Source organism: Suncus etruscus, chromosome 13 (assembly GCF_024139225.1).
Source record: "Suncus etruscus isolate mSunEtr1 chromosome 13, mSunEtr1.pri.cur, whole genome shotgun sequence".
In the NCBI taxonomy this organism is placed as follows: Eukaryota; Metazoa; Chordata; class Mammalia; order Eulipotyphla; family Soricidae; genus Suncus; species Suncus etruscus.
Window position 1 is genome coordinate 27883523 of NC_064860.1, and position 13034 is coordinate 27896556.

General features: G+C 37.8%; 2 protein-coding genes across 2 annotated transcripts in view; one reads left to right on the forward strand and one right to left on the reverse strand.

Annotated features, from left to right (window-relative positions):
* Window positions 1-13034, forward strand: part of FAM162A (family with sequence similarity 162 member A) — a 497431-nt gene that overhangs the window by 62416 nt on the left and 421981 nt on the right. The gene's annotated exons all lie outside the window — the stretch shown is intronic.
* Window positions 1-13034, reverse strand: part of KPNA1 (karyopherin subunit alpha 1) — a 58247-nt gene that overhangs the window by 20586 nt on the left and 24627 nt on the right. The window contains exons 3-5 of the mRNA XM_049785920.1: window positions 12086-12193; window positions 9785-9884; window positions 8173-8267 (exon numbers count right to left, since the gene is read on the reverse strand). Coding sequence (XP_049641877.1) covers window positions 8173-8267; window positions 9785-9884; window positions 12086-12193 — 303 coding nt within the window. The remainder of the gene's footprint in view (window positions 1-8172; window positions 8268-9784; window positions 9885-12085; window positions 12194-13034) is intronic.

The following is a 13034-nucleotide window of genomic DNA, read 5'->3' on the forward strand; positions in this document are numbered from 1 at the left end:
AAGGGTGGGGGAGGAGTAGATAAGGGTCTCTGGTGGTGGGAATGTTGCACTGGTGAAGAGGGGTGTTCTTTTTATGACTGAAATCCAATTAGAATCATGTTTGTAATCATGGTGCTTAAATACACCCAATAAAATAAACATTTTAAATGTAAATTTTATGCTACGATAGTATCACAAAGTGGGCAGGAGCGGTAGTAGAGCAGGTAGAATGCTTTACTGGAATACGCCAACTTGGATTGACTCCTGGCGACCCATATGGTTCCTTGAGACCTACTAGGAATGATCCCTGAGTTCCCTTAGTGCAAAGTCAGGATAAGTTTTGAGCACTACTACGTGTGCCCATTGTGTGTGCATGCACACACACCCCCACCCCCACACACAGATCACAGTATTTTCTAAGAGGATTGGAAAGAATATAAGTATTCATTGTGTAGTTTCTCTAGGAATCATGATAAACTGTAAATTGTCACCTCAGGGAGGGTATATGAGGAAAGGTAAGAGATGTCATTTTTTACTGTAATCATCCAAACTTTAGGAATGAAAGCCATACGTTTAACAGAAATTAAGTATTTTCTTTGAATAGATTAAGTGAACTGCAAAGATGTTAGAAGAATGTACAAAATCCATTGTTAATACGGCAAAAATGTTAAGGATGTATACTTTAAGATATTGCCTGACATACATTTTTTGTGGGGGTTTACACCTGGCTCTGGGCTCAGAAATTACTCCTGACAGGCTCAGGCGCAGGGACCATATGGGATGCCAGGGATCAAACCCGGGTCAGTCCCAGATTAACCACATGAAAAGCAGATGCCCTAACACTGTGCTATTGCTCCAGCCCTGACATACAATAAATAGAAATCCCAACTTAAGAACTTGTACAGATTACTATAATTGAGAATGTTCCATACCAAAGCATAAAGGTTATTTGGGAGGGTGGAGGCTGGTGAGAGGAACCTAGAGACTTTTTGGACTATATCAAGTGCCAGAGATTGAAATGAGGTCAGTCACAAACAAGGCAAGATTTTTTTTTTTTTTAAAGATTATTAGGGTTGGCACCATAATACTGAGGGTATAAAGGTTGCTTTACAAGCAGCTGATCTGGGTTTGTTTCCTGGTACTGGCACCCATATGGTCCCCTAGGCATCACCAGGAATGATTCCTGAGTGAGAACCATAAGTAAGCCCTGAGCACAGCGAGGTGTGACCCAAAAACAAACAATAAAATAAAATAAAAGATCATTATTATAACTGGGCACAGATGTAGCTCAATGAAAAGCATTTGTCCTGCATGTGTGATGCCTTAAATTCAATGCTGGGTACTCCTACCTAAAAGAAGAAAAAAAGGATGGGAGGGAGTGATAAATAAAAGATACTAAGAAAACTATAGTAAAGAAAAAATATATAATTCTACACATCTCTTTAATGTAGTTGACTGAACTTGACTTTTAAACCTAATGAAAAATTCAAGAATAAATCAATACAATTTAAGAATAAATTCTTATAATTTATTTTGTTGAGTTTCTGTTTTAGGGGAGGCAAGAGTAAGGACGTTTGCTTTGCATGTAACCAACACTAGTCTAATCCATGGCACTGCATATTGTCCCAAAAATACTGACAGCAGCACCCCAGACACTGTCAGATATAGTCCAACTCCTACTCCCAATAAAAATATTTAGTGTAGGGGCTTTACATCCTTAGTTTCTGGGCCATTTCCAGAGGTGGTCAGGGCTGACTGTGCCCTCACAGATCACTTCTAGCAAGCCTTGGGGACCAAAATGCCAGATATCGAATCTGAGTTGGCTACAAGCAAGGCAAGCACCTTACCACCAGCTGAACTCACTTCAGCCTGTTTTCCTTTTTTGTTTTGTTTTGTTTTGCTTTGCTTTTGGTGGAGCAGTACTGGTGACTAATCACAGGACATTCTACATGCAAAACATTTACTCTGTCACTGAGCTATACTCTTGTTGAATTCTTAAATCTAGGACTTCTTCCTTCTCCTTTATATAGGTAGAAAAAAAAGTGATATGCCATTTTAATGAGATCAAGAACAAAATCATCCAAAACCAGAGCAGAAGTACAAAGATCATAGAATTTGCCTTGCATGTGGCCACAGCCACAATCCTGATTCAAAATCCCACAACGCAAGCACTGCCAGATGAGGAACCTGAGAACAGAACCAAACATAGCCCGAGTACCTCAGGATGCAGCAACCCTACCTCCTACCGAAGTCATCAACAAATGGGAGTTATGCATTCGGTTGACACCTCAACTTAATCAATCCCTGGCACTGCATAATTATGCTCCTAAGCACCTTCAGGAGTAGGCTCTGAAAGCAACTGGCCATGGTACAAATACCCACCCTAGCTTACCCCCACTCCCCAAAATGAAGAGCATCTAACCCTTTAGGTCTACTGTGAAAGGCAGTTACCATACAAAAAATTAACTCATCAGACTCTGATATTACTAAAGGGAAAGGTCTGGAGAGATGAGAAGAATGTATGATGAGATGAGAGATGAGAAGAATAAAAATGTTTCTTTTCCTAGCAGCACTGAAACTTTGGTAATGGGGGTAGTTATTTGAATACACATATAGGGTTCTGCAGTACTTCTAACCAATAAAAGACCAACAAAAAATTTAAAACAAAACTCAATCCTCAATAATGGGAGAGAGGAAGGTAGCAGAAGAATGAATATCCTATTACAGGACGAAGTTAATACAAATGACAGCATATTCATAATTGAAAAATGCTTATTCATGGGGCCGGAGCAGTGGCGCATGAGGTAGGGTGTTTGCCTTGCATATGCTAATCCAGGAAGAATTGCAGATCGATTGCCCAGTGTCCCAGATAGTCCCCCAAGCCAGGACCGATTTCTAAGTACATAGCAAGGAGTAACCCCTGATCATCACTGGGTGTGGGCCCCCCCCCCAAAAAAAAATTGCTTATTCAGGGGCAGGAAAGATAGCACAGCAGTCGGGTGTTTGCCTTGCATATGGTCAACCTGGGACAGACCTGAGTTCAATCCCCGGAATTCCATGTGGTCCCCAAGCCTGCTAGGAGTGATTTTTGAGCACAGAGCTAGGAGTAACCCTTGAACACCACTGGGTGTGGCCCACAAACAAAAAAAAATGTATGTATGTATGTATGTATGTATGTATGTATGTATGTGTGTGTGTGTGTATATAAAACATAAAATAAAATAAACACATATGAAGTGATTACTTTGATGTAAAAACCCATCTATTTGTGCAACTTGCTGTACCTACATGTGTTACAAACATGTAAAAAGGGAGAGCAGGAAGAAGAAATAAAATTCTTCATAAATACATAACCACTGTTAAAGTGTTAGAAGAAACCGTTTTCGGGGCCGGTGAGGTGGTGCTAGAGGTAAGGTGTCTGCCTTGCAAGCGCTAGCCAAGGAAGGACTGCGGTTTGATCTTCAGGCGTCCCATATGGTCCCCCCAAGCCAGGGGCGATTTTTGAGCGTTTAGCCAGGAGTAACCCCTGAGCATCAAACGGGTGTGGCCCAATAAACCAAAAAAAAAAAAGAATAAGAAGAAGAAACAGTTTTCAATCAGGGGCCAAAGAGATAGCATGGAGGTAGGGCATTTGCCTTGCATGCAGAAGGACGGTGGTTCCAATCCCGACATCCTATATGATCCCCTGAGCCTGTCAGGAGCGATTTCTCAGTGGAAAGCCAGGAGTAACCCCTGAGTTACTGCAGGGTGTGACCAAAAAAAGAAAAAAGAAACAGTTTTCATAACATTTTAAAAATTATGTTTTTAATAGGTGTTCTTTGAATTTGTTTTCTTGCTGGTGTCTGTTCTTAAAAAATCCAGAGTTGATTAGCTGAAGAGATAGTATAGCAGGTAGGACAGTTTCACATGGCCAACCCAAAGTTCAATCCCTGGCATCCACGCACCAACAGAGTGATTCCTGAGTGCAAAAACAGGAGTATCCCCTGAGCAAAATCATTGTGTCCCCTCCCCCAAGAAAGAAAATCCAGAGTTGAAAGCAAAACTGCATGTTATGCAACAAAGGGCCAGCATATTTTAAGTAGTTGTATAGTTGAAAAGAAAGACTCTTAAAAAAATATCTAGGGGCCGGCGAGGTGGTGCTAGAGATAAGGTGTCTGCCTTGCAAGCTCTAGCCAAGGAAAGATCTTGACTGCGGTTCCATCCCCCAGCACCCCATATGGTCCCCCCAAGCCTGGGGCAATTTCTGAGCACTTAGCCCTTAGTAACCCCTGAGCATCAAACGGGTGTGGCCCAAAAAAACAAAAAAAAAGTATTAAAATATTTTGGGGCCAGAGAGATAGCATGGAGGTAAGGCGTTTGCCTTTCATGCAGGAGGTCATCGGTTCAAATCCCAGCGTCCCATATGGTCCCCTGTGCCTGCCAGGAGCAATTTCTGAGCCTGGAGCCAGGAATAACCCCTGAGCACTGCTGGGTGTGACCCAAAACCACCAAAAAAAAAAAAAAAATCTAAAAAAATAATCATCTGAAGCAATAAATGGCAAATAATTATAATTATTATCCCCAAATTGCTTTCACATAAGAAAATTAACCTGCCAAGCAACTGTATCTGTTTGTAACTTGTGATTCCATTATTATTTTTCACTATTAGCAATTTGCTAAAATAAGGCTACTTCTAAACTCTGAAGGACACACTAAAGGTTTGATATTTTCTCTCTTCCCTTTCTTAGTCTCTACCTTCTGGTGCTTAGAGTTCCTTAAATAAGGAAAATGAAAATCCAAAGCTGAAGTACTTCTGACCTCCTATCAAGTTTCCCACTCCAGGTTGAAGTACGCCTGGTTCCCTTTCTCCATTTGGATCAGGACTCTGTTGCTTGCCACTTTGCTGGTCCACTCTGTTTCCTAGCAAATGCCAGGCTCACCTGGAGAGCAAGCGAAAAGAGAGGCTCACATCAGAAAAATAAACCCAGATATCAAACTCTGTAGAGAACAGTGCCTGAATCATCTGAGCAACCTTTCAAGAGAAGTAAAAGGAGCAATAAGGATGGGGAAAGATAAGAGGAAAATGAAGGCTTACTGCAGTTTATCAAATTAAGATTTTAGAAGGGACAAGAAAGACATGAATGTGAAAACTAAGTAAATTTAATTAAAATTTACAATTCAAGGACAGTACTGTTCCAATATTTTGAAACTATAAAACTATATATTTCCAGTTACTTTTGTTAAGTTTGTTTTGTTTTTGTTTCTTGGGCCACACCCAGTGACACTCAGGGGTTACTCCTGGCTATGCACTTAGAAATTGCTCCTGGCTTTGGGTACCATATGGAACACTGGGGATTGAACCAAGGTCAGTCCTGGGCAGCCACATGCAAGGCAAACGCTCTACCACTGTACTATCACTCCGGTCCCTACTTTTTTAAGTTTTTCTAAGATTTGGAAAGACATCATTCAAAACCACAAAAGGTTTTAGTGGAAAGATGCCAGGCCTAACTTCAAAATAAAAAAAAAAAAAGCAAAGTGAGCACAAGGAATATACTTTAAGGCAGACAAATCTTATGTCAAAGGGTAGATGATGTCTGAGGTCAATGTGTAACAATAAGCTTGAGAATGTATTATGCTAAGCATCATACTCTGCTTTCAAAAATTCTAGATTCTACCCATATTTGTCTCCTTTGAAAGCAACTAAATATCTGGGCAGCACTACCTATAGAATGCATTTTTATGTTTCTAACTTTAAGTATTTTGACTGATCTGAACATAAGGGAGATCAGGAAAAGTTTCTTCATTAGGATTCAGATTTTAATTTGGGAAGAAAGAGAGGTTTACAGGATTTATGAGTTTAACTATTATGCTATATGTGATTCTCTTCTAAAGAGAAATGGTAAAAGCACCATTCCAAAGATATAATACTCACATTTCTAGTAAGCAGGAAAGAGCAGGTACAGTTAATATCTTAGTACTCGCCCAGAAAAGAGAGAAAGAAATATTGTCCAAGTCTAAAGTATCTCTAATCATTTGAGCATGAAGCCTCTTTGCTCTAAGGTCTTCCCTTTGCTTTCGGGTGGATCATCAAGGAATACCCATTAATCACAATAGAGAGAATACCATGCTGTGCTTAAATATACAGAAAAAAAATAGTTGGGGATAATAATCTTTAAGTAATAAGTTGGATATTCCTGAGTATTTGGGCAGTTGAAGTGGCAATCATAATAAGGTACATAATAAGGTACTACAGAGAATAACTTCTCAATATTTTAGATTAATTATTAGTTTACGTACTGGTGGAATCTGAGACTTAAAACAGAAGTAAGAGTTCTCTGAGTCTTTTATCTTTAGTTATGTTCTAGAATCAAAATAGATGTTAGCCAGGAGAGGGCACTATCTACAAGAGGATAATATATAAGGATATATAGTGCAGAAAGCAGAGATGGGAAAAGGCTCATTTCTGACATTTTTTAAATCTTTCATCTAAGACATTTTATATCATCTTTAACACATTAAAGAACTTGACCTCTGAAATCACCTAATAAGTAGATCCAGAAGTAAATTCAAAATTGCTCTCAATGCCAGAGACAGGACAGAACTTCTTTTCATATGAACAAAATTATTTTCCCTACCTCCCTCTTCCTACAAAGCTTTCCAAATGATAAACTGCAGTAAGACTCTTCACTTGGTCCTTCTAGTTCTTGGGAGGTTGCTTTGGGGCTCAGGCTCTGTTTTCTCCAGTGTTGATTTTTCTGGATTTCCTTTTTTTCTGAGCAAACTCTCTGCTCTTAGGTAAATCTCATTTAAAAAAAAAAAATTTTTTTTTAATTAAACCATTGTGATTTTAAAAAACTGATTTTTTTTTTCAGGTATGATAATGCTGGTCTCAACTGGAAACCAGAATTATAAATCCAGAAGGCAGCTTGCAAAACAGAATCTTAATTCAAATGGATTTGGGAATTAATAAATATCAAACTGGAGAAGAAAAACTGATGGGACATTGAAGTACTCTACCTTTTCTGGATTTCTTGCTTTTCCTCTGGAAGCAACTCATCACTGCAACAAAGAGTAAAAAAGGAGAAAGATGGGGTGGGAAGGAGAGAAAATATCAAGACAAAGCATCAAGTTTTATAAATTACCTACAATAGTCTGACCAGGGAAACTTGAGGGCACAGGGTATCACGCCACTCCCTAGAGTCTTAGTTGAAAGGAAATCAAGGGAGTGAGGGCCACCTTTATGGCTGCTATTAAAAAATACTTATTTGAAAAAATTAATACCACTGTGAAATATCTGGTACTAACCATCTTTAATAATTGTTTTAGGACATAAACCCTTCAGATTAGATTCTACAAGTTAAGAATCTAGGGACATTTGTTCAAAGTATAATACAGAAGTGATTTCAGTAGTCATTTTCTCCTCCCCCAAAAGGCAAAAACAAAAAAAGCCAAATCATTAGTTAGTGAAAATTCACACATGTATCAAAATTCAAATTAGAAGTGAAATTATCATAGAAGCAACATAAGCTCAACAAACAAAAGCAACAACAGAATGCTCAACTATTCCAAGGGCAGAGGAGTGTTTACCCCCACCGAAATTATTTGTAGGTCACTCTAAAGTCAGTTGATAGTTTCCTCTCCTTACCAAGAATATTATCCAACTCAGAAATTTCATCTTTGAATGTCTAGATAGTATAACTGACTAAATTGAGTACTAATTACTGATTTACTAAATCAATACTGATTGACTAAAGTAGCATACATATAAAGCATATATATATTCCTCATACTTTACCCATCAGCAATTGTTGGGAGTAAGAGAAAAAACTAATTAGAACCAGGTTTGGAAATCAATGAGTCTCTGAGATTTAACCCATTTTATACAGATTTAGGAAAGTCAGGAGGCAGAAAAAAAAATCCTTACAAGCAAATTTTACATAACCCACATGCAGGCTCCACTATAATAGCTTTTCTACTGCAATTACTTATCAGATAAAATTATCAGTTATCAATAAAATAAAATTTACATGACAGAAAGCAAGAATTTTGAAAATACTAAAGGTTTGGATACTAACAAGGCTACTGAAACAACTGACAATGTGGTTGTCACTATATCATTATCAAAAACTCAAACTACATAAAGTAATGCAAATATGTATAAAAATAGTTTCATAAAGAAATTAATGTGAGTCAAGAAATAAAAACAGTTCTCACCTGCAATGTACAATTCTCTTTTCGTTTCAGGAACTCCACAAATCTGGCCACTACTCCTGGTGTACTGATAACTTCATCAATAGGAGGATTAGGTTCTGTCTCCCCCAAAACAAAAGAAAAAATAATCTCTTGATTTCAATGTAAGGTCTCTATAATTCAAGATTATGTCATAACACCCTCCCTTCATTTTATATCTCTTCCAAGCTGGAAATCTAAAGAAAAATAAATGAAATTTAGTTCAGAAACTAAGAGACTGAGGTCACTTTAAAATGGTATGCCTTAACACAGAATGTGAGTAAGTATAATGTGGCTCAATTGATCAAAAATTAAGTTAGTTTCCTTACTACTTTAGAAAATTTACAAAGTGGTCAAAAACATACAAATTATTATTTTAACAAACTTTTATATGGGTTTTGGTCTTAACATAAATTGTACTAAGAAACTGGACTGCTTCCATATTATCTCTCTGGATCTAAACTTAATGTTTTAGAGACTCCACCATGTCAGCCCACCAGACCCATGCTATAGACATACTAACTCTGGAAAGAGAGGTACACCAAGCTTCAAAAACTCTTGAATATACCAGTCTTGCAGCTAATCAAACTGGGGACAATGAGAGAAGGGGGCGAGCAGGTCAGCCCCCACCCCATTACGGTGGTTTCACAAACAGGCACATCCTATTGCCTGGCTTCAAGATGTTTCCACTAATCTCTGTAGAGAGACAACAAACACACAAAAACTACACAGATATGCTGGTACAGTGGCTCGCATCTAGGGGACGCTTTCCAGAGGACAGGATGCATTTCAGGACCCAGCCCTCCGCTCCAAACCCACTTCCAGCTGCACAGCTTCTTAAAAAGCCCTAGCTAAGCAGCAGCTTAAGCAGCTACAGGACATCTCCATAGTTTTAACACTGGCATGCTGATAGGAGTACACCAAATTAGATGTGAAATTATCATAGAAGCAACATAAGCTCAACAAACAAAACCAAAAACAAAATGCTCAGCTAGCAATAAACAGTTTTATTAAGTAGTAACAATGATGACCTATTTTGAGGTATGCGATTTCCCAAATTTCTTTTAATCAAATCTTTTTTAATAATCTCATTACCATTTACTGTAACAAACAATATTAAGTAAATTATTCATACTAGCCAAGGGGCAGGCTTGGGGGGATGGGAAACTTGGGGACATTGGTAGAGAGAATCTAACACTGGCAGTGGGATTGATGTTGAAATACTGCATGGTAGAAATGATGATTATATTGAACAATTCTGTAAACCATATAGTTTAAAATAAAGAAATTTATTTATTTACTTATTTATTTTATTTTATTTTTTTTGGTTTTTGGGTCACACCTGGCAGCACTTAGGGGTTACTCCTGGCTCTATGCTCAGAAATAGCTCCTGGCAGGATCGGGGGACCATACAGGATGCCGGGATTCGAACCACCATCCTTCTACATGCAAGGCAAACTCACTACCTCCATGCTATTATTTTTAAGAAATAATAAATACCTTCATCAGTGACTTAACACATAAAAAATTTTTTAAATAAAGTTAATGATTTTTGTAAGTAAATTTTTAAAACATACTAAGCATATTCAGAACTCACCTTTTGAAAGGAGTTTTCTAAATTTCTGCGTTGCTGAAAGCTGTTGCTCTGGACTATTGGAAAATATCATCTCAATCATGTCAGAAGTGATAACACCACCCTGAAATGACAAATAGCATTATAAAATTTTAGATTAATTCAATGGGGAAATAAATGATAAATTATGGTCAAGTTAGTTATTTCTCTAGAAGAGTTAACACAAAAATTGAATGTTTCTCATTACACGTAGAAATGTATGCAATGAAGGCAAAGTTTAATGATAACTAAAAGCTTATGTAGTGAAAAAATCTTAGTGGCAAATATTAAGATTTTTTTTTTGTTTTTTTTGGGCCACACCCGGCGTTGCTCAGGGGTTACTCCTGGCTGTCTGCTTAGAAATAGCTCCTGGCAGGCACGGGGGACATGTGGGACACCGGGATTCGAACCAACCACCTTTGGTCCTGGATCAGCTGCTTGCAAGGCAAACGCCGCTGTGCTATCTCTCCGGGCCCAGATATTTATTTTAATAATTTTTATTGTGACCAAAGTGAATTACAAATCTTTCACAGTATTATTTAAGGTACATAGTGACAATGAATCAGCGCCATTCCCACCACCAGTGTTGTCCTCCCTCCAACCTTTTTCCCATCACGCATCCTGTATCACTCTCATTTTCACCCCTAATGCTAGTGTAACGGCTCCCCTCTGTGTATAGCTTGTTGTAAATTGGGTATCGGTTCTGTTGTAAGACAGACCTTTATAATCATTCTTCTGCTTTGGCAATTCCTTGTCATTCAAAATAAGTTTCAAGTGCCAAGTCCTCAGAAGACATTCTATACATTACTCTATATTCATCTTGTGCCAGGACCTTTTCACTATAAGATAGTTTTCTTCAGTATTTGTTGCCTCAGTTAATACAATGTAAGCATTTAAATGCCCAAATCCCTGCATATCTTACCACCCTACTACCTCAACACATTTTAATGACTACTGAGCAGTAGTCTTACCTAACCATGATGCCAAATTGAATAGCCTACTCTTAATTTGTTTTGTCTTACCTTTCTGCTACCCATTTTTTTTACTTTATTTTCTATTTCCCACAATTTATTTCCATAAGCAATGAATATTCTTCTCAGACTACTTATCACAATCAAATAAAATCATTTCATGTTATATAAAATTGTAAATAAAAAAATAAAAAGAATTGTGAAGAAAACTAAACCGAGCAGCAAATCCTAGATGGCTGAAAAGCAATGCTTAAAATAAATCCATAAGTGGGAAAATAAAGCACTCTTCCACCAATCAGAAAGATTAAGAACTACCTTTTAAACTTAGAACACTGATACCTCTTTAGCCCCCACCCACCTGTACTATACAGAGATCAGTAACAAAGTTCTGTGGCAAGGAACCTTTTTAAATAATTATATTTCAAAGGAGGGAGGGACACCAAGCACAGTAGGTAGGGCATATGCCTTGCATGTAGCTAATCCAGGTTCGATTCAGGTATTCCATATGTCTCTTGAGACTGCCAAGAGTAACTCTTGAGTACCACTAGGTATATGTGTGTCATACACATCCAATTTTGTAACTGAAATAACTAGGATTTCCTTTAAAAAAATCCCTTGTTGGGGCCGGAGAGATAGCATGGAGGTAGGGCATTTGCCTTGCATGCAGAAGGACAGTGGTTCAAATCCCAGCATCCCATATGGTCCCCCGAGCCTGCCATGAGCGATTTCTGAGCATAGAGCCAGGAGTAAACCCTGAGCGCACCCAAAAACCAAAGAAAAAAAAATCCCTTGTTATTAAACATTTAAGGATAACTATTTTATGATTACTTTATTAAATTATTAAAATTTAGTTGTTTGTTTACTATTCAAAATATGAACCATGAGATTAAGTAGATGGCATCTTTTACAAATAAAATGCCAACAAGGCCAGAGAGATAATACAGGGCTTAAGGAATATGCCTTGGACACTTCCAACACCAATTTAAGCCTCAGCACATGGTCATCTAAGCATCACTGAATGAAGTTTCAGAGGCTCAGAAGAATCAGCAGAGTAACTCAAATAATACTTGACACCTCAGGCCCCGAACAGTAGCACTGTATCCTTTGGCCTTTTCAATGAACTAACTATTCAATGTATCACAGGAGAGGGGTTCCTCCCGAGTACCACTTGGAAAATAGTCCCCACTCCCAGATCTCCAAAAACAGAAATGCCAAGTAATTTCTATAAACCAAATATTTGCCTTAAACTCTTTTTTAAAAAAAAAAACTAAACTTTATAAGAAAAGCATTAGCATTATTTCATTAGCTTACTTACTGGAGCCATTTCCATATTATTAATCTGAGCCTCATGGAAGCCTCCATCTGACATAACTTCTTCTTCTGTTTCTTCTTCTGCTGTTGCAACATTTCTTCGCTTGAATAACTGAAAAAGAAAATAAGACATTTACTCAAGTTATTTTAACACAAGGGCATTTAACATCCAACACTAAAATGAATAAAGATAGAACTTGTTTTTCCCATTCCCTTCATTGTCCCAATGTCTTAATGTCACACACTTGGGTTCCCAAGCTAGTTAAGATTTGACACATCTATGATGCAGGGCACTACAGCAGAGCTGGTGTCAGAGATTTTTGTATTCACAGCCTCAACTAAAAGGTGAACTTTTAAGAGAGTCACATCTGTGAGTTCCAGGAGGATACTTACTAAAGTCATCTAAAAAAATTCTATAGTTTGTGTTACCTTCAGCTATTAAGAAACTTGTTCTGAATTCCCACATTGCTTTTTACCAATAATTTATGATTAAAACTTATTAAGGATGACTTGACACCATGTGGTTTTGAATGTTGGCCATAACAATAGACCAGTGGGTAGAGTGCTTTGCCTTACAACTGTGAACTTGAAAGTTCAACGACCATATTATGGTCCTCCAAGAACTGCCAGAGTGGTCCTTAGCACAATGTCAGGAGTAACCCTGAAACCAGTTGTGCTTTGTGATTGTGTTAATCATGTTTCCATGATTCTTAACTCGTGTCTACTCTAATGAGGAGGCCTCTACATCCTGTCTGGAATTAGGTTACCTGCCTGCAATCTGAAAACGAATTACTAATCTGTTTGATTTTCTTTCCCCATTCAATTTCAGAAGAACTGAATAAAATTTCCCTAAGATGAGGATGTCCTATGACATATATATGTGTATGTATATATACATATAAATGTGTATGCATGTACATATTCCCCGTCCCCCTTTTTTGGTTTTTGGGCCA